This window comes from Arachis duranensis, chromosome 3 (genome assembly GCF_000817695.3).
Source record: "Arachis duranensis cultivar V14167 chromosome 3, aradu.V14167.gnm2.J7QH, whole genome shotgun sequence".
NCBI classification, from domain to species: Eukaryota; Viridiplantae; Streptophyta; class Magnoliopsida; order Fabales; family Fabaceae; genus Arachis; species Arachis duranensis.
In genome coordinates this window covers 42,646,393-42,668,408 of record NC_029774.3, presented here as the reverse complement: position 1 = coordinate 42,668,408, position 22,016 = coordinate 42,646,393, and the positions used below count along the sequence as shown (strand labels likewise).

The 22,016-nt window shown below is 29.5% G+C and overlaps 1 protein-coding gene across 5 annotated transcripts; it reads right to left on the bottom strand.

Annotated features, from left to right (window-relative positions):
* Positions 1 to 156: 156 nt before the first annotated feature.
* On the bottom strand, positions 157 to 20,952 carry LOC107479044 (histone deacetylase 6). 5 transcript variants are annotated; one of them, XM_016099188.3, is made up of 7 exons: positions 20,748 to 20,952; positions 2,949 to 3,562; positions 1,485 to 1,925; positions 1,268 to 1,410; positions 835 to 925; positions 628 to 746; positions 157 to 450 (listed from the first exon to the last, which is right to left on the bottom strand). In XM_016099188.3, exons 2-6 carry the CDS (start codon positions 3,516 to 3,518, stop codon positions 633 to 635), a joined length of 1,359 nt encoding a protein of 452 aa, XP_015954674.1. In that variant the 5' UTR covers positions 3,519 to 3,562; positions 20,748 to 20,952; the 3' UTR covers positions 157 to 450; positions 628 to 632. The 5 variants fall into 5 exon arrangements, with proteins under 5 accessions (XP_015954674.1, XP_015954675.1, XP_052115455.1 ...); XM_016099189.3 differs by having other exon boundaries at positions 157 to 447; XM_052259495.1 differs by lacking the exon at positions 20,748 to 20,952 and adding an exon at positions 15,639 to 15,684.
* Positions 20,953 to 22,016: the final 1,064 nt, after the last annotated feature.

Sequence of the window (22,016 nt, the reverse complement as noted above, 5' to 3'; positions counted from 1 at the left end):
ACTGTGAGATGGGAATTGAGTGGTTATAAAAATAAGAAATTCCAAGTATACCTACCCCACAGAATAAAAGGAATGAAATAGTTTTAAAGTCAACTTAAGTTTTTATCACACAGTTGCAATTGAGTATTATTTGTTCCAAACTTCATTTGCAAATCAAGTACGAACTAAAAACATTATTTGTATAAGGTGACTTTCTAGAAACCCAACGGCGGCGGCCACCACCGTGCCATCATTCGCCATGTAAAGATTTGGCAACTGTACATGCTTCTTTATACATCAAAGTATTAAAGTTGCAAACATTTACAACTAGAATTACATATTTTGATACAGCTCAACACAATGAGCTTCCTCTCTGACATGGTAACTTGCAATTTGCTCTGTTCTAATGCCTATCGATATTGAGGTTAAGGAGTCTCTTCTATATCGTCCATCTCATCTGAATTGCGCCTGCTGCATAGAGGGTAAATTTCTTAGCCTCAATAACAAAAGGTAGCAAATGGTAATCAAATTCATTTGCAATAAGCTGTTAAACAAAATTTCTATTAAAGTAAGAGCTAAATGCACTTTTACAAAGGGTTCTGAAACCCCAAATGCATTCACTATCCAGCATCGAAACAAATGTTTAACCTGCTTCAGCCAGCTGAGTTTGAAGATTTTGTATTCTTCACATTTTCATCATTATCCGAATCAAAATCTTGACCGTTCCATAGGCGACAATTTGGTCTTACATCCATATCCTCTTCTTCCTGAATCCAATTACTAAATAAAATCAAACAAAAAGAATAAATCTCCAAACAGACAATATCTGAAACTAGTTTGTGATGAATTGCAAACCTCTTCTGGAACATTTGTAACCGATGGAGTTGTCTGAAAAGGAGCACTGGGTGCATGGCTAAGTCTGGAGAGCCGTTCTAGTAACTTGATCCTGTACAATAGTTCGAGAAGTCAAAAAAATAACTGTTTTCGCCGCATGAAAATCCCGTAAATAATCCATAGAAGCAATAACAACACAGGACGACCCAAGCAATAGTATTGAATAATATCTCTCTAAAACATAGGGTCACTTTCCAGTTGAAAAGTATAAGCATGTTCATGCATATCCAACTAACTATTCTTAAGTTTCTGAAGATTGAAAACACCATATTCGTGCAAAAGATGTGATTGGCTGTAGAACAATATAATGCATTTAAGCAATCAGATTTGCAGTTAGTTTATCACCACTATTTTTTCTGTAACAATAATGATCAAATTGAAATTAGAAAGTCACCTAATCTTTTCTAGATCTCTGGGCTTGTTTAGGTTATCCCGTCTCGAAGGCTTGTAATGAAGAACATATTGAGGGCCAAAATACTCGTAGTATTCATTGTAAGGCAAGTCATTATCAAGCTCAACTCCCACTGCCACCGCTGTCTAAAACAGATGAGGAGCAGAGTAAGCGATGCAAAATATGAAGTAATCCTAAACGAGTAAAGAATGAAAGAGACCTCGTAACACCAACAGCGAGCAACATTACGAATCGTATATCCTCCTCCACCTAAAAGCATCAGAGGAACATTGAATGATCGAAGGAAACGAACACAATCTGCATGACCCTTCACAGACAAGTTGAAGCAACCCAACCTGTCACCTGACAGAGAATCAGCTCCACATTGAAGAACAACTGCATCAGGTTGATAAACCTCCATGACTTTTTGAATGATGGGACGAAACAGGCCACGGAAACTTTCATCATCCATTCCATCATTTAGTGGAACATTCAGAGAATAATTCTTTCCTTCGCCCACCCCAATGTCTTTTATGTGCCCACTGCCTGGGAAAAAATCCCCATACTTATGGAAAGACACTGTCATCACTCTATCAGTAGTGTAAAAGGCCTCTTCAACGCCATCACCGTGGTGAACATCAATGTCAACATACAGCACACGCTGCACAAACAATATATTCAGAAAAGAAAAAGATTTATGGTGAATTTTACAAAACAAGTAATGGTATTTATGTTTGGCAAATGAAATCAATCCTAATAACAGAATCATGACCATGACAAAGAGTAAACTCATAGAGCCTGATGGGAAGTCATTGCAACTTAGTGCATCAACGCTAGCACTGAATTAGAAAACATCATGACTACGAACTAGATAATGAAAAGATGGAAATAAGTGATGCTAAAACAGAAATGACAGAAATTATTGCAAAATCTAACCAAAAATTAGTTTAACCACAATGCCAAGCATGCTCTGACAATTAATCAAAAACTCATTGTCATAAGTATAGTACTCCCTCTATATCCATATACTTTGAGTCACAGGTATACCAAAATCCAAAAGTGATAGAATTTTGGAATCCAGAGAGTAGCAACAAGCAAGTATTAACACAAATAATACATTCCAAGAGTGTTCTGAAATATTGTTGAACTAATAAGTCTTTTTTGCTTCATATTTTTTTATTAATTCACAACAACCAAAACCAACACCTAATATAAAGAGAACTAAGTGGCTAATCAACCAACTCTAATACTATTGAACACAAACTAACAATACATAATAAAACTCAGGATCAAGCTCTTCTAAAGTGAGGAAGTTAGTAAAATAAAAAAGTGATAGCCTAATTCCCCTTGAATCCAAGTAGTGAGATTCACACAGGATAGAAATTACAAATTTAACAATGATTAACCCCTTACTTTATCACGTTACGAATCTCTAGATGATCTACAATTGGCACAACTGCACAGTGACTCTAAGTCAACCCTAAAATCTAGCTCACTTGACCAGAGATTCTTCCATTCTTTTAAACCCTATTATCATGGCAATGTAACACTTCTAACACAATAATAAGAATCTTAGAACAAAATAAAACAAAGTATAAGCTACAGTAATATAATTACATCACAACTAACAAGACTTATAAGAAAATAGAATACAGAGAATAGAAAAGAATACGAATACGAATACCTTGTGAATCTTGAGGAGCTCAAGAATCCCAAGAACGATGTCGTTAACATAACAGAATCCCGAAGCCTCAGCTTTCTTGGCATGGTGGAGGCCACCGGCCCAATTAACAGCAATATCAGCATCACCACGGTTGAGCGTGACGGCGGCGCCGATGGAGGCGCCGGCGGAGACACGGCAGAAGTTAAAGAGGCCGTCGAAAACGGGGCAATCATCGCCAACATTGAATCGCCGGAGCGTGCGGTAATTGGAGTGGTTGGCGTGAGCGGCGACAGCGAGGTCCGGCGTGACAGTGGAAAGGAATTGAACGTAGTCGTCGGAGTGGAAGCGGCCGACGTCGGAGGCGGAAGCCGGAAAGGGACGGGAGACGTGCAAAAGGCGGTGGAGGCCGTAATGGACGACGAGGCTGTGAGCCATGCGGATCCGGTGAGGCTTCATTGGATGACCATGACCGTAGAAGAAGTCTCCAATGGTGGGTTCGTAGAAGTACGTCACCTTTCTTTCGTTCGCGTCTCTGCATGATTGTGAAGGTAGCGAGGCACCACCACCATACTCACTCTCTCTCTTCTCCATTTCTTTTCTTCTTCTACTTCTTTCTTTTTTCTTTTTTCTTTTTTCTTTTTTCTCTTTCAAATTGTAATTACAAAACCATGTCAAAATATGTTTTTATACAAATATATAAAAATGAAAATTACAAAAATATCATGCCTAAAATATTATATATATCATGCAACTATATTATATATATACTAAAATTAACCATTAAAATTAATTATTAATATAAAATATATATTAAAAATAAATTACACAACATATATATTTATACACAAATATAAAGTGGCTGATTTTAATAATTAATTTTAATATACAAATAATATTTTTTGTATATTATGTACGAATAGATAATTTAATAATTAATTTTTTGTATATATAATATAATTATAAAAATAAAAAGCAAGCTATGATTTTATTTTGTTTTTAAGATAGTAGAAAAAATATCTAAAAATAACTATTAAGAATCGTTAAATAATTTAATTTTTTTATTGAACTACGTAATATATAACACATATTCATAAGATATTTTCATATGAATAGCCACCGACTGGAGTGGAGGGCGAGTAATGACTACGACACCAAAAAATTTTAAAAAACTATATCTATATATAAGATATGTGCTTAAGGAAATAAAAAATATTATGTAATTTAATAATTTTATATATAAGTTTTTTTACTTTTTAAATTAGTTTTTATATACTCATCTCTTTATCTATTTAAAAAAAATATTGTTTATTCTTTTAACATTAACCTATTTAACTAGTTGGTGGAGGAGTGGTTTGGTTTATGAAATTCAAAAGAAAGAAAAAAGAAATATGAGAGTGTTAAGAAAGAGAGAGAATATGAACTAAAAGTGAGAGGAAAAGAGAGAGTGTAATCAGTAATATTAACAGCAATCTCGCACCGAATCACGGATTAAGGGTCATCAGACACATGTGTGCGCATGCATGTAATATATATGCAAAGATAATTTGCCTAAATTACTTTTATGTAATAAAAAATATAAAAAATATTTATAAAATTTAGCTCTTTCATATCAAAATTTTTTTATATGTATCTGATACTTAATTTCATAAGGTGTGTATTATGATATAGTGGCTAAAATAATTATACCATGGACCTTTAAGTATAATTGTAATAAGTGGTAGAAATGGTAAATGATTAAATTTTTTAATGGATTGATTTTTTTCTGAATTGATGGAAAGATATGATGTTTGTGGATGACACAGTAGAAATATTTAAAAAATACTCCGATATTTGTTAACAATTAATACAATTAGTTAAAACAGAAGCACTTCAAAATTTTCAAAACATTGTTTTTTTTTTGTCTATGAATATTAAAATAATTTAACTAAGTTAGCAATTACAATTAAAAAATATACTTACTTATTAAATGAAAATATTGATGTTGATGGAGGTGAAGATGAAAATGGTGATATTGATGAAGATGAACGATAGTTACTCGAGAAGTGGTTTGGTTTATGAATTTCAAAAGAGAGAAAGAAGGAGAGTTGAGAGTATTAAGAAAGAGAAAGAATATGAATTAAAAGTTAGAAGAAGAGAGAGTTATCAGTAATATTAACAGCAATTCCGCACCGAATCACGAATTTAGGGTCGTGAAACACATGTTACGCATGCAGCCATGCACGCAATATATACATACGCAGGGATAATTTGCCTAAATTATTTTTATATAATAAAAAATAATTAAAAAATCTATCTAAAATTTAGATATTTGATATTAAAACTTTTTGATACGTATCTAATATCAAATTTCATAAGGCATGTATTATGGTGTGGTGGCTAAAATAATTATATCATGTGCCTTCAAGTATAGTTGTTACAAGTCTTAGAATTGGTAAATGATTAAATTTTTTAATAAATTGATTCTTTTGTAAACTGGTGGAAAAATATAATATTTGTGGTTGAGATAGTTGAAAATTTTAAACAGCACTCTAATATCCATTAAAATTAAAACAATTAACTAAAATAAAAGTACTCTATGATTTTTAAAACATTGCTTCTTTTTGTCTACTAATATTAAAATAATTTAACTAAGTTAGCAGTTACTATTAAAAAATATATTTACTTATTAAATGAAAATGTTGATGTTAATAGAAATGAAGATGAAGATGGTGACACTCGTGAAGATAAATGCTGGTTGATGGAAGAGTGATTTTGGTTATGGATTTTAAAAGAGAGAAAAAAAAAGAGAATTGAGAGTGTCAAAGAAGAGAAAAAATATGAATTAATGCGAGAGAAAAAGAGAGAGTATAATCAGTAATATTAACAGCAATTTCGCACCAAATTACGGATATAAAGCCGTGAGATGTATGTTGCGCATGCACACAATACATACGCAGAGACAATTTGTCTAAATTATTTTTATGTAATAAAAAATATAATTAAAAGAAATAATTAAAAGATGTCTAAAATTTAACTCCTTCATATTAAAAATTTTCGATATGTATCTGATACCTAATTTTATAAGGTGTGTATTGTGGTTTGGTGGCCAAAACAGCTATACCATAAGTTTTCAAGTATAATTGTGAGTGTTACAAGTAGGGCTGGCAATTCATACCCTACCCGCGGGTACTCAATCTGGTCCAACCCGTTCGCGTAGGGTAGGCTACCCTACCCGCAGCGGGTAGGGTAGGGTACGGTCCGGGTATGCCTGCGGGTAGGGTAGGGTACGGGTTTAGGGTGTACCCTACCCTACCCTACCCGCACCTTATATATAACACATATTTTATAAAAATCTCTCTATATAGTGAAGAAAGTGAGAGTTGAACCCACAACCTTTCTTATGTAATGACTTATAATAAGTGAACAACTACTAAACTAGTTAGTTAATTTAGTAATTTAGAGCATTAATTTTTTATTTTTTATGTTATTAATAAGTATAAAATTCGAAATAATTGAATTTTATATTTACTCTAAAAAAATTTGATATTTTTGCGGGTAGGGTAGGATAGGGTAGGGTTTAGAATTTTAGGGTGCAGGTAGGGTTAGGGTTGAGAGATTCTCAACCCGCGAGTAGGTTAGGGTAGAGTTTTAAAGAAATTTTCAACTGCGGGTAGGGTTAGGGTAGGGTCCAAACCCTACCCTACCCTACCCATTGCCAGCCCTAGTTACAAGTGGTAAAATTGGTAAATGATTAATTTTTTTAATGGATTGATTCTTTTGTAAACTGGTGAAAAGATATAAAGTTTCTAGATGAGACAGTGGAGGCATTTTAAAACACTCCAATATTCGATAAAATTAATTAAAATAGAAGCACACCACATCTTTCAAAATATTGCTTATTTTTCTATTCGGATATTAAAACAATTTAACTAAGTCAACAGTTACTATTAAAAAATATACTTACTTATTAAATGAAAATGTTGATGTTGATGGAAGTGAAGATGAAGATTGTGACACTCATAAAGATGAACACTGGTTGCTCAATGAGTGATTTTGTTTATGAATTTCAAAAGAGAGAAAAAAAGGAGGGTTGAGATTTGAGTGTTAAAGAAGAGAGAGAATATGAATTAAAAGTGAAAAGAAGAGAGAGAGTGTAATCAATAATATTAACAGCAATTTCGCACCGATCACAAATTTATGGTAGTGAGACACGTGTTACACATGCACGCAGTATACACGCAGAAAAATTTGCCTAAAATACTTTTACGTAATAAAAAAATATAATAAAAAGCAAGCTATGATTTTATTTTGTTTTTAAGATAGTAAAAAAAATATCTAAAAATAACTATTAAGAATCGTTAAATAATTTAATTTTTTTTATTGAACTACGTAATATATAACACATATTCATAAGATATTTTCGTATGAATAACCACCGACAAGAGTGGAGGGCGAGTAATGACCACGACACCAAAAAATTTTAAAAAACTATATCTATATATAAGATATGTGCTTAAGAAAATAAAAAATATTATGTAATTTAATAATTTTATATATATTTTTATTATATGTGATAAATTTATGTCTCAATTGTTTAATTCACTAATATTTTTTACTTAACTAATTTAATATTATACACTTAAGTTTTTTTACTTTTTAAATTAGTTTTTATATACTCATCTCTTTATCTATTTAAAAAAAAATATTGTTTATTCTTTTAACATTAACCTATTTAACTAGTTGGTGGAGGAGTGGTTCGGTTTATGAAATTCAAAAGAAAGAAAAAAGAAATATGAGAGTGTTAAGAAAGAGAGAGAATATGAACTAAAAGTGAGAGGAAAAGAGAGAGTGTAATCAGTAATATTAACTGTAATCTCGCATCGAATCACGAATTAAGGGTCATCAGACACATGTGTGCGCATGCATGCATGTAATATATACACAGGGATAATTTGTCTAAATTATTTTTATGTAATAAAAATTATAAAAAATATGTATAAAATTTAGCTCTTTCATATCAAAATTTTTTTATATGTATTTGATACTTAATTTCATAAGGTGTGTATTATGATGTAGTGGCTAAAATAATTATACCATGGACCTTTAAGTATAATTGTAATAAGTGGTAAAAATGGTAAATGATTAAATTTTTTAATGGATTGATTTTTTTTTCTGAACTGATGGAAAGATATGATGTTTGTGGATGACACAGTGGAGATATTTAAAAAATACTCCGATATTTGTTAAAAATTAATACAATTAATTAAAACAGAAGCACTTTAAAATTTTCAAAACATTGTTTTTTTTTGTCTATGGATATTAAAATAATTTAACTAAGTTAGAAATTACAATTAAAAAATATACTTACTTATTAAATGAAAATATTGATGTTGATGGAGGTGAAGATGAAGATGGTGATATTGATAAAGATGAACGATAGTTACTCGAGAAGTAGTTTGGTTTATGAATTTCAAAAGAGAGAAAGAAGGAGAGTTGAGAGTATTAAGAAAGAGAGAGAATATGAATTAAAAGTTAGAAGAAGAGAGAGTTATCAGTAATATTAACAGCAATTCCGCACCAAATCACGAATTTAGGGTCGTGAAACACATGTTGCGCATGCACGCAATATATACATACGCAGGAATAATTTGTCTAAATTATTTTTATGTAATAAAAAATATAACTAAAAATAATTAAAAAATCTGTCTAAAATTTAGATATTTGATATTAAAACTTTTTGATACGTATCTAATATCAAATTTCATAAGGCATGTATTAAGGTGTGGTGGCTAAAATAATTATATTATGTGCCTTCAAGTATAGTTGTTACAAATCTTAGAATTGGTAAATGATTAAATTTTTTAATAAATTGATTCTTTAGTAAACTGGTGAAAAAATATGATATTTGTGGTTGAGATAGTTGAAAAATTTAGACAGCACTCTAATATCCATTAAAATTAAAACAATTAACTAAAACAAAAGTACTCTATGATTTTTAAAACATTGCTTTTTTGTCTACTAATATTAAAATAATTTAACTAAGTTAGCAGTTATTATTAAAAAATATATTTACTTATTAAATGAAAATGTTGATGTTGATAGAGATAAAGACGAAGATGGTAACACTCGTGAAGATAAATGCTGGTTGATGGAGGAGTGATTTTGGTTATGGATTTTAAAAGAGAGAAAAAAAAAGAAAATTGAGAGTGTCAAAGAAAAGAGAAAATATGAATTAATGCCAGAGAAAAAGAGAGAATATAATTAGTAATATTAACAGCAATTTCGCACCAAATTACGGATATAAAGCCGTGAGACATATGTTGCACATGCACACAATACATACGCAGAGACAATTTGTCTAAATTATTTTTATGTAATAAAAAATATAATAAAAAGAAATAATTAAAAGATATCTAAAATTTAGCTCCTTCATATTAAAAATTTTCGATATGTATCTAATACCTAATTTTATAAGGTGTGTATTGTGGTTTGGTGGCCAAAACAGCTATACCATAAGTTTTCAAGTATAATTGTGAGTGTTACAAGTGGTAAAATTGGTAAATGATTAATTTTTTTAATGGATTGATTCTTTTGTAAACTGGTGAAAAGATATAAAGTTTGTAGATAATACAGTGGAGGCATTTTAAAACACTCCAATATCCGATAAAATTAATTAAAATAGAAGCACACCACATTTTTTAAAATATTGCTTATTTTTTTATTTGGATATTAAAACAATTTAACTAAGTCAACAGTTACTATTAAAAAATATACTTACTTATTAAATGAAAATGTTGATGTTGATGGAAGTGAAGATGAAGATGGTGACACTCATAAAGATGAACACTGGTTGTTCGATGAGTGATTTTGTTTATGAATTTCAAAAGAGAGAAAAAAAAGGAGGGTTGAGATTTGAGTGTTAAAGAAGAGAGAGAATATGAATTAAAAGTGAGAAAAAGAGAGAGAATGTAATCAGTAATATTAACAGCAATTCCGCACCGATCACAAATTTATGGGAGTGAAACACGTGTTACACATGCACGCAGTATACACGCAGAAAAATTTGCCTAAAATACTTTTACGTAATAAAAAATATAATAAAAAATCATAATTAAAAAAATATGTCTACAATTTAGCTCTTTCATATTAAAATTTTTGGATAAGTATCTGATACCCAATTTTATAAGGTGTGTATTATGATGTAGTGGTCAAAATATCTATGATATAGATCTTCAAGTATAGTTATGACAAGTGGTAGAATTGGTAAATGATTAATTTTTTTAATGGATTCAGATTCTTTTGTGAATTGATGAAAAGATCTGATGTTTGTGGATGAGATAGTTGATGAATTTAAACAGTACTCCAATATCCGTTAAAATTAAAACAATTAACTAAAACAGAAACACTACACGATTTTTAAAATATTGCTTTTTTTGTCTACTGATATTAAAATAATTTAACTAAGTTAGCAGTTACTATTAAAAAATATACTTACTTATTAAATGAAAATGTTGATACTAATGGAGGTGAGGATAAAGATGGTGACATTCATGAAGATGAACGCTGGCTACTGAAGAAGTGATTTTATTTATAGATTTTAAAAGAGAGAAAAAAGGAGAGTTGAGAATTTATGGAAGAGAGAGAATATAAATTAAAAGTGAGAGAAAAAGAAAGTGTAATCAATAATATTAACAATAATTTTGCACCGAATCACGGATTTAGGGTCGTGAGACACATGTTGCGCATGCATAAAATACATACGCAGAGACAATTTGTCTAAATTACTTTTATTTAATAAAAAATTAAAAAAATATGTCTAAAATTTAGCTCATTCGTATTAAAATTTTTGAATATGTATCTGATATTCAACTTAATAAGGTGTGTATTGTGATGTGGTGGCCGAAATAATTATACCATGGACCTTCAAGTATAGTTGTGACAAGTCATAAAATTGGTAAATGATTAAGCTTTTTAATAGATTAATTCTTTTGTGAATTGGTGGATGTTTATCCATGAGATAGTGGAGGTATTTAAAAAGCACTCCAATATCTGATAAAATTAATAAAATTAACTAAAATAGAAGCATACCACAATTTTTAAAACATTGTTTATTTTTCTGTTTTAATATTAAAATAATTAAACTAAGTTAATAGTTACTATTAAAAAATATACTTACTTATTAAATGAAAACATTGATATTGATGGAGGTGATGATAAAGATGGTGACGCTCATAAAAATGAACGTTGGTTGCTGGACGAGTGGCTTTATTTATTGAATTCAAAAGAGAGAAAAAAAAAGAGAGTTGAGAGTGTTACTGAAGAGAGAGAATATGAATTAAAAGTAACAAAAAAAGAGAGTGTAATCAGTAATATTAACAACAATTCTTCATCAAATCACAGATTTAGAGTCATGAAACACATGTTACCATGCATGCAGTATATACGCAGAGGCATTTTTCCTAAATGATTTTTACATAATAAATAATAATTAAAAAATATGTCTAAAATTTAGCTCTTTCATATTAAAATTTTTAGATATGTATCTCATATCCAATTTTATAAGGTTCGTATTATGATGTGGTGGTTAAAATAGCTATACCGTAGGTCTTTAAGTATAGTTGTGAGTAGTTGTGACAAGTGGTAGAATTTGTAAATGATTAAATTTTAATGAATTAATTTTTTTGTGAATTGGTGAAAGATATGATGTTTGTGGATGAGACAGTTGAGGTATTTAAAAAGTACTCAAATCTCCAATAAAATTAATACAATTAATTAAAACTAAAGCACTCCACGGTTTTTAAAATATTGCTTATTTTTTTGTCTATAAATATTAAAATAATTTATCTGAATTAGTAGTTATTGTTAAAAAATATACTTGTTAAATGAAAGTGTTGATGTTGATATAGATAAAGATGAAGATGGTAACACTCATGAAGATGAACGCTGGTTGTTGAAAGAGTGATTTTGTTTAAGAATCAATTGAGAGAAAAAAAGAGAGTTGAGAGTGTTAAGAAAGAGAAAGAATATGAATTAAAAGTGAGAGAAAAAGAGAGAGTGTAATCAGTAATATTAACAGCAATTCTGAATCGACGGACTTAGGATTGTGAGACACGTGTTACGCATGCACGCAGTATATACGCAGGGGTAATTTGTCTAAATTATTTTTACATAATAAAAAATATCATAAAAAATAATTAAAAAAATATGTCTAAAATTTAGCTCTTTTATATTAAAATTTATGGATATATATCTGATACCCAATTTCATAAGTTGTGTATTATGATGTGGTGGTCAAAATAGTTATACCATAGCCCTTCAAGTATAGTTGTGACAAGTGGTAGAATTTGCAAATAATTAGATTTTTTTAATAAATTAATTCTTTTGTGAACTAATGGAAAGATCTGTTGTTTGTAGATGAGACAGTTGAGGTGTTTAAAAAGTATTTCAATATTCAACAAAATTAATATAATTAACTAAAACAGCAGCACTCTATGGTTTTTATAATATTGCTTTTTTTATCTATAGATATTAAAATAATTTAACTAAATTAGTAGGTACTGTTAAAAAATATACTTGTTAAATAAAAGTGTTGATGTTGATGGAGGTGAACATGAAGATAGTGACACTCATGAAGATGAATGCTGGTTGCTAGAAGAAATGTTTTGTTTATGAATTTCAAAAGAGAGAAAAAAGGAGAGTTGAGAGTGTCAAGAAAGAGAGAATATGAATTAAAAGTGAAAGAAAAAGAGAGTGTAATCAGTAGTATTAATAGCAATTTTAAATCGAATCACAAACTTAGGATCGTGAAACACATGTTATGCATGCACACAGTATATATATATATAGAAAAAATTTGTCTAAATTTCTTTTATGTAATAAAAAATATAATAAAACATATTTAAAAAATTTGTCTAAAATTTAGCTCTTTCATATTAAAATTTTCGGATATTATCTGATACTTAATTTCATAAAGTGTGTATTATAATGTGGTGGCCAAAATAGTTATATCATGGGCTTTCAAATATAGTTATTGGGACAAGTGTTAGAATTAGTAAATGATTAAACTTTTTAATAGATTAATTCTTTTGTGAACTGGTGATGAGGAGATATGGTGTTTGTGGATAAAACAGTGAAGGTATTTAAAAGGCACTTCAATATCCGATAAAATTAATACAATTAACTAAAAGAGAAGCACAATACAGTTTTTAAAATATTACTTTTTTTGTCTATAGATATTAAAACAATTTAACTAAGTCGACCGTTACTACTAAAAAATATACTTGCTTTTAAAATGAAAGTGTTGATGTTGATGCTGGTGAAGATGAAGATGGTGAACTGATGAAAATGGATGCTAATTGCTGAAAGAGTTTATGAATTTTAAAAGAGGGAAAGAAGGAGAGTTGAAAATGTTAAGAGAGAATATGAATTAAAAGTGAGAAGGAGAGAGAGTACTATTAGTAATATTAATAGCAATTTTGTACCAAATCATGAATTTAGGGATGTGAGACATGTTGCGCATTCACACAATACATACTCAGGGCCATTTGCTAAAATTAGTTTTATGTAATAAAAAATATAATAAAAAAATAATTAAAATATAAGTCTAAAATTTAGCTCATTCATATTAAAATTTTTAGATGTTATCTAATACTCAATTTCATAAGGTGTGTATTATAGTGTGGTGGCCAAAATAGCTATACTATAGACCTTTAAGTATAGTTGAGACAAGTGGTAGAATTAGTATGTGATTAAACTTTTTAATCGATTGATTTTTTTGTGAACTGGTGGAAAGATTTGATATTTGTGGATGAGATAAGCATTCCAATATTCGATAAAATTAATACAATTAACTAAAATATAAGCACAACATGATTTTTAATATATTATTTCTTTTCCTACGAATATTAAAACAATTTAACTAAGTCAACAATTACTATTAAAAAATATACTTATTTATAAAATAAAAGTGTTGATATTAATGCAAGTGAAGATGAAGATGCTGACACTGATGAAGACGAATGCTAGTTGCTGGAGGAATAGTTTGGTTTATGAATTACAAAAGAGAGAAGGGAGAGTTGAGAGTGTTAAGGAAGAGAGGGAATATGAATTAAAAATGAGGAAGGGAGAATGTAATCAGTAATATTAACAGTAATTTCGCATCGATCACGGATTTAGAATCGGGAGACATATGTTGTGCATGAACGCAATACATACCGAGGAATAATTTGCCTAAATTTCTTTTATGTAATAAAAAAATAATAAAAATAATAATTATAAATTTTATCTAAAATTTAGTTCCTTCATGTTAAAATTTTTGAATATGTATCTGATACCCAATTTCATAAGGTATGAATTATAATATGATGGTCAAAATAGCTATACCATGGGCATTCAAATTCCATAAGGTATGAATTATGATAAAAGATTATTTTTACTTTTGGTCAAGTTTTCTTTGTTATTGTGGTTGATCACTTGGAGAGCCTGAAGTAGGCCATTAGGTTTCTCTTAGGCTATGCTCCCGTATTTGATTCTTCTAGCACAGTAACCTAATAATTTTTGTGAAATTGTGGGAATATCTAATAATTGTGGATGAGATAGTGGAGATATTTAAAAAACACTCTAATGTCTGGCTGATTTTTTTAGAAATTAATCAAGATTTGGTGTAACATTTAGTTATTAAATTTTATTGTATGTTTTAAAATTTTGGGATAGAACAATTTGCAAAGGATAAATTACAGTAGGAATTTTTTTTAACTAAGTAAAATGTTACTATATACAAAATATACTTACTTGTTAATTGAAAGTGTTGATGTTGATGGAGGCGAAGATGAAGATGGTGACACTAATGAAGATGAGCAATGGTTTCTAGAGAAATGATTTGGTTTTTGAATATCAAAAGAAAGAAAGAAGGAGAGTTGAGAGTGTTAAGAAAGAGAGAGAATATAAATTGAGAGAGAGAGAGAGAAAGAGAGAGAGAGAGAGAGAATAATATCAGTAATATTAGCAGCAGTGCAGCATAGAGTTACGGATTTAGGACCATGGGATGTGTGTCATGCATGCACAAAATACATAGAGAACGTATTGCATGTTTATTAGAATGGTGCTTCTAATCTCCTGTTAAACTCCATTTTTGGTCATTTCAAGAAAAAATTCACACTTTTATCCAATTATTAAATAAAAAATCGCCAATATCCAAGTAAAAATAAATTTGAGATACACAAGAGATAAAGTTTTTAGAGGGTTATAACCTACCTAAGAAAGTTAGAGTCTCCTTCTTTGTTGGTGACCGTGATTCCATCATCATTTTTTTCAATTTGAAAGAGTTAATGCAAGATCTTGTTAAATAGAGCAATCAATTCTATGGATAGGAGATTATTTTCACTTTGGTTAAATTTTTTGTTACTGTGGCTGACCACTTAAAGAGCCTGAAGTAGGTTATTGGATTTTTCTTAGGCAATACTCCCATGTTGGATTCTTCTAGCATAGTAACCTAATAACTTTTTTAAAATAGTAGAAATATCTAATGTTTGTGGATGAGACAGTGGAGGTATTTAAAAAGCACTCTAATGTCTAGCTGATTTTCTTAGAAATTGATAAAGATTTGGTGTAATATTTTTGTTAATAAATTTTATTGTGTTTTTTTAAATTTTGGGTAGAACAATTTGCAACGGTGAATTACAGTAGCAATTTTTTTAACTAAGTGAAATATTACTATATAAAAAATATACTTACTTGTTAAATGAAAGTGTTGATGTTGATGGAAGGTAAAGATGAAGATGGTGACCACTGATGAAGATGAGCGCTGGTTGCTAGGAAAGTGATTTGGTTTTTGAATTTCAAGAGAGAGAAAGAAGGGAAGTTGAGAGTGTTAAAAAAGAAAGAGGATATGTATTGAAAGCAAGGTTATGAGATTCACTGGTCCAATTGCTTCAACTGTGGTTTAACTGAAAAAAAAATCGTTTTAGAATAAAATATTAAATAAACTATAAATAAACTTCCTAAAATATAATTCTAGTCTAATATAAATCTTAAAATATCTTCCAAATTTAAAATACTATATGAAATGTCATCAACCAAAACGATATGATCTTATCAAAATACAAGGTCAAAAGTTAAATAGTAAACAAGACAAGAGAATGTCCTGAACCAAAAAGTTATAATAAATTTAATAAGGAGATAATTGAGAACCTTATATAATAAACAAATTCATGTGAATGACGGTCACTTTATAATAATAATTAATAAACTAAAGATATTGCACATCATTCTAGTAACAAAATTTTGGTTCCAACAAGACACACTGAATCATGTATGTGTAGTTCAACATAAAATTTATTTATTTATAGAAACTAAAAATACTATCAGATATCAGCAGAAGGCAAATGCATGATCATCAAGCGGTAGAAGCCTAGAAGGGGCAGAGTCTTTGACAATTGTTACAGGACAAGTGATCACCCAAAAAAATCATGTAAAATAATAATGATAATATAGGCAAATAATATGATACATAACAAGATGTATGTAAGTATGTACAACTTCACCAAAAGAGTATTTTATACAGATCAAGACATAAGATAATAGTGACATAGTGAGTTGAAGATTTTGCTTTTTCATAACACTTGTTGTGAAGAGAAAAGAATACAGGTAATTGAGTGTTCAAAAGCTAACATGCAAAAGTAGAAGAAACTGCATTTCAAGAAGTGAAATTAAAAAAAAAAACAAAGAAATATCAAATATGTTCCTTTTGTATCAGTAACAACTTATTAGTGCCAACAATTTCAACCAATAAAATCCAATAGCCCTTTTAATGTTAATATTAGAATCGATCCACATACACAATTTAATTGCTATATTTCAAACAATAACAAGTATTAATTTGATTGATTCTGATGAAATCAGCCACCACACTTAACCAAGACAAATACATTAACAAATTAGTTAATTTCATATGAAAATTCTACTCATATTGGTACTTACTACCATTACCATCACCATTATTAATAGCAACAGAGTAACAAATTCATTTCTAGCAATAATTTCAATAACACAATCAATTATTTAATTTTCATTCACAATTTCACATTCAAAAATAACTAAACAGAGCATGAAATCAATAACTATTTCAAAAAAATTCAGAAACATCATGCTCAAAAATTAAAAAACCGCAACCGCAGCATAACAAATACATATTAATCAATAATTTCAACAACACAAAATCAATGATATACTTAATTTCAGATTCAAAAAACACTAATTTCAGATTTAGAAATCAATGATATATTGATATACATAACATAGCATAAAAGAAAATCAGGACCACTAACCTTGACTGAGAGCAAGATGATGACGGCGAGACGAGTAAGACACCATGGCGAGCAGCTCAAACTTGAGACCTCAAACAGCGAAGCTAGAAGACGACGCGACGATGATGTGCCGAGCTAGGAATTCAGGTTTGGGACAGGGAGAAGGAGGAGGTTGCGGAGGCGCCTCCAACGACGGATGGCGGCAGTGGATCCGTGCAAGAGGTTATTTTTATGGTTTGGGGGCTAGGGTTGGTGAATGGTGACTAAGGAGCATTTGGATTTGATTCAAGAAGGAGGAATTTGGTTTGGGGGGGTTGAGTGACTCGTGGGTTAGGTTTTTTTTTCAAAAAAAAATAAATAAATAAAACGGCGTCGTTGCTTCGGGTTCAACGATTTTGCAGCGGTTTTGAATCTGACAGTTGTAGGTGAAGGACCGGATCATTTTCTTTGCTGGTTCTTAGTTGAATCGGTTCAACCGGCCAGTCCGATTTTCAAAAGGTTGATTGAAAGTGAGAAAAAGAGAGAACGTGTGGTATCAGTAATATTTGCAACAGTGCAACACTAAGTCACGAATTTAGGGCCATAAGCACGTGTTGCGCATGCACGCAATATGCAGGGGGTGTATTATCCAAAGTTGCGAGAAACCAAAACGGTTAATAAATTAGTAAAGTTACCGGTTTAATAATTTAAAGGTTCAATCGAAATTCAACCTGTTTAACTAAATATAAAATAAAATTATTAAAAATTTAATACATACTTTTAAAATTTTAAATTCAATAACCTTCTAAGCTGAAAAAATTCAAAATTTTACAAGAAATGAACGAAAAGATTCTTAAAAAAGATTAGTCAGAATGATAGTGCACTAAATTGTTAGGAAGACATGAGTGTATAAAAGATAATTGACAAAGTCATAGCTCTCTTTTCTCATATATAGTTATTGTTTAACCAAAACAATTAACTAAAACAGAAGCACTCCATGGTTTTCAAAATATTGTTTATTTTTTTGTCTAATGATATTAAAATAATTTAACTAAATTAGCAGATACTGTTAAAAAATATACTTGTTAAATAAAAGTGTTGATATTGATGGAGGTGAAGATGAAAATGGTGACACTCATGAAGATGAATGCTGATTGCTAGAAGAGTGGTTTTGTTTATGAATTTTAAAAGAGAGAAAAAAGGAGAGTTGAGAGTGTCAAGGAAGAGAGAGAATATGAATTCCAAGTGAGAGAAAAAGAGAGTGTAGTCAGTAATATTAACAGCAATTTTGAATCGAATCACAAACTTAGGGTCGTGAAACACATGTTACGCATGCACACAGTATATACGCAGGGGAAATTTGTCTAAATTTCTTTTATGTAATAAAAAATATAATAAAAAATATTTAAAAAATTTGTCTAAAATTTAGCTCCTTCATGTTAAAATTTTCGGATATATATCTGATACTTAATTTCATAAAGTGTGTATTATGATGTGGTGGCCAAAATAGTTATATCATGGGCTTTCAAATATAGTTATTGAGACAAGTGTTAGAATTGGTAAATGATTAAACTTTTTAATAGATTGATTCTTTTGTGAAATGGTGATGAGGAGATATAGTGTTTGTGGATAAAATAGTGGAAGTATTTAAAAGGCACTTCAATATCCGATAAAATTAATACAATTAACTAAAAGAGAAGCACAACACAGCTTTCAAAATATTACTTTTTTTTCTATGGATATTAAAACAATTTAACTAAGTCAACCGTTACTACTAAAAAATATACTTGCTTTTAAAATGAAAGTGTTGATGTTGATGCTGATGAAGACAAAGATGGTGAACTGATGAAAATGAATGTTAGTTGCTGAAAGAGTGGTTTGGTTTATGAATTTTAAAAGAGGGAAAGAAGGAGAGTTGAAAATATTAAGAGAGAGAATATGAATTAAAAGTGAGAGGGAGAGAGAGAGAGAGTACTATTAGTAATATTAATAGCAATTCCGCACCGAATCATGAATTTAGGGATGTGAGACACATGTTGCACATTCACGCAATACATACTCAGGTCCATTTGCTAAAATTAGTTTTATGTAATAAAAAATATAATAAAAAATAATTAAAATATAAATCTAAAATTTAGCTCATTCATATTAAAATTTTTAGATGTGTATCTAATACCTAATTTCATAAGGTGTGTATTGTGGTGTGGTGGCCAAAATAACTTTACTATAGGCCTTCAAGTATAGTTGAGATAAGTGTCAAAATTGGTATGTGATTAAACTTTTTAATGGATTGATTCTTTTGTGAACTAGTGAAAAGATTTGATATTTGTGGATGAGATAAGCATTTCAATATTCGATAAAATTAATACAATTAACTAATATATAAGCACAACACAATTTTTAATACATCGCTTTTTTTTTCCTACGAATATTAAAACAATTAAACTAAGTCAACAATTACTATTAAAAAATATACTTATTTATAAAATAAAAGTGTTGATGTTAATGCAAGTGAAGATGAAGATGCTAACACTGATGAAGACGAATGCTAGGTACTGGAGGAATAGTTTGGTTTATAAATTACAAAAGAGAGAAAGAAGGAAAGTTGAGAGTGTTAAGGAAGAGAGAGAATATAAATTAAAAATGAGGAAGAGAGAGAGAGTATAATCAGTAATATTAACACAGCAATTCCGTATCGATCACGAATTTAGAGTCGGGAGACATATGTTGCGCATGAACGCAATACATACGCAGGGACAATTTGCCTAAATTTCTTTTATGTAATAAAAAACATAATAAAAATAATATTATAAATTTTATCTAAAATTTAGTTCCTTCATATTAAAATTTCTGAATATGTATTTGATACCCAATTTCATAAGGTATGAATTATAATATGATTGTCAAAATAGATATACCATGGGCCTTCAAATTTCATAAGGTATGAATTATGATAAAAGATTATTTTCACTTTGGTCAAGTTTTCTTTGTTACTGTAGTTAATCACTTGGAGAGCCGTAATCTATTTTAAATAAATTACACTTAATATTTTTGTTAAAAGAGCTTGGAGCTAGACCTCAATTTATTTTCAGGTATTTAAACCATTAAACACTCAAAATCATTAATATCTTTAAATCAGTCCAAATACATACTTCTTGCTAGAGCTAGAATGTAAGAGTCAAAATTCTTGCAAACTCCTGTGGTCAATACCTTAAGACTTACTGTACATTCTGTTACTGTGGCTGACCATTTAGAGAGCCTGAAGTAGGTTATTGGGTTTTTCTTAGGCTATACTCCCATGTTGGATTCTTCTAGCATAGTAACCTAATAACTTTTTTAAAATGGTGGAAATATCTAATGTTTGTGGATGAGACAGTGGAGGTATTTAAAAAGAATGTCTAGCTGATTTTCTTAGAAATTGATCAAGATTTGGTGTAACATTTCTGTTATTAAATTTTATTGTGTTTTTTAAATTTTGGGTAGAACAATTTGCAACGGTGAATTACAGTAGCAATTTTTTTAACTAAGTGAAATATTACTATATAAAAAATATACTTACTTGTTAAATGAAAGTGTTGATGTTGATGGAAGGTAAAGATGAAGATGGTGACACTGATGAAGATGAGCGCTGGTTGCTAGGGAAGTGATTTGGTTTTTGAATTTCAAGAGAGAGAAAGAAGGGAAGTTGAGAGTGTTAAGAAAGAAAGAGGATATGTATTGAAAGCAAGGTTATGAGATTCACTGGTCCAACTGCTTCAACTGTGGTTCAATTGAAAAAAAAAATCATTTTAGAATAAAATATTAAATAAACTATAAATAAACTTCCTAAAATATAATTCTAGTCTAATATAAATCTTAAAATATCCTCCAAATTTAAAATACTATATGAAATGTCATCAACCAAAACGATATGATCTTATCAAAATACAAGGTCAAAAGTTAAATAGTAAACAAGACAAGAGAATGTCCTGAACCAAAAAGTTATAATAAATTTAATAAGAAGATAATTGAGAACCTTATATGGTAAACAAATTCATGTAAATGACGGTCACTTTATAATAATAATTAATAAACTAAAGATATTGCACATCATTCTAGTAACAAAATTTTGGTTCCAACAAGACACACTGAATCATGTATGTGCAGTTCAACACAAAATTTATTTATTTATAGAAACTAAAAATACTATCAAGTATCAGCAGAAGGCAATAGCATGATCATCAAGCGGTAGAAGGCTAGAAGGGGCAGAGTCTTTGACAATTGTATGTAAAATAACAATGATAATATCGGCAAATAATATGATACATAACAAGATGGATGTAAGTATGTACAACTTCACCAAAAAAACATTTTATACAGATCAAGACATAGGATAATAGTGACATAGTGAGTTTAAGGTTTTGCTTTTCCATAACACTTGTTATGAAGAGAAAAGAATACAGATAATTGAGTGTTCAAAAGCCAACATGCAAAAGTAGAAGAAACTGCATTTCAAGAAGTGAAATTAAAAAAAAATGCAAAGAAATATCAAATATGTTGTATCAGCAACAACTCATTAGAGCCAACAATTTCAACCAATAAAATCCAATAGCCCTTTTATTGTTAACATTAGAATCGATCCACATACACAATTTAATTGCTATATTTCAAACAATAACAAGTATTAATTTGATTGATTCTGATGAAATCATCCACCACACATAACCAAGACAAATACATTAACAAATTAGTTCTTAAATTCATATGAAAATTCTATTCAGATTGGTACTTACCACCATTACCATCACCATTATTAGCATCAACAGAGTAACAAATCCATTTCTAGCAA